Source organism: Penaeus monodon, chromosome 15 (genome assembly GCF_015228065.2).
Source record: "Penaeus monodon isolate SGIC_2016 chromosome 15, NSTDA_Pmon_1, whole genome shotgun sequence".
NCBI lineage: Eukaryota > Metazoa > Arthropoda > Malacostraca > Decapoda > Penaeidae > Penaeus > Penaeus monodon.
In genome coordinates, this window is record NC_051400.1 from 39,594,013 (window position 1) to 39,594,281 (window position 269).

At 35.7% G+C, this 269-nt stretch overlaps 2 protein-coding genes across 28 annotated transcripts in view; one reads left to right on the plus strand and one right to left on the minus strand.

Annotated features, from left to right (window-relative positions):
• LOC119582032 (eukaryotic translation initiation factor 4 gamma 1-like) overlaps positions 1 to 269 on the plus strand; it is a gene marked incomplete at its 3' end in the record, with an annotated part of 189,642 nt that overhangs the window by 60,394 nt on the left and 128,979 nt on the right.
• The window catches only part of LOC119582363 (uncharacterized protein DDB_G0271670-like), a 3,126-nt gene that overhangs the window by 2,628 nt on the left and 229 nt on the right, over positions 1 to 269 (minus strand). Inside the window, exon 2 of the mRNA XM_037930577.1 lies at positions 79 to 165. Coding sequence (XP_037786505.1) covers positions 79 to 165 — 87 coding nt within the window. The remainder of the gene's footprint in view (positions 1 to 78; positions 166 to 269) is intronic.

Below are 269 nucleotides of genomic sequence, written 5' to 3' on the forward strand. Positions count from 1 at the left end.
CTTTTACATAACAAGTACACATTTAATCCGGATAAGCGCGTGCCATTTTTACAGAAGACGGGGAGGGGGGGATGGCACTTATTTGACAGCTAAGTGTCAGGATAGTGGCACCTTTAGCTGATCTGACACCTTCAACAAGAGAGGATTCTGCCTTTTGAGAAATACCTAGTTATTACATGGCCTAGTGTTAATAGTAATTGTATATTGCTTTCGCTTTATTTCTCAAAATCTAACTAATATCACAAATTATGATTAATTAATTTATTTAT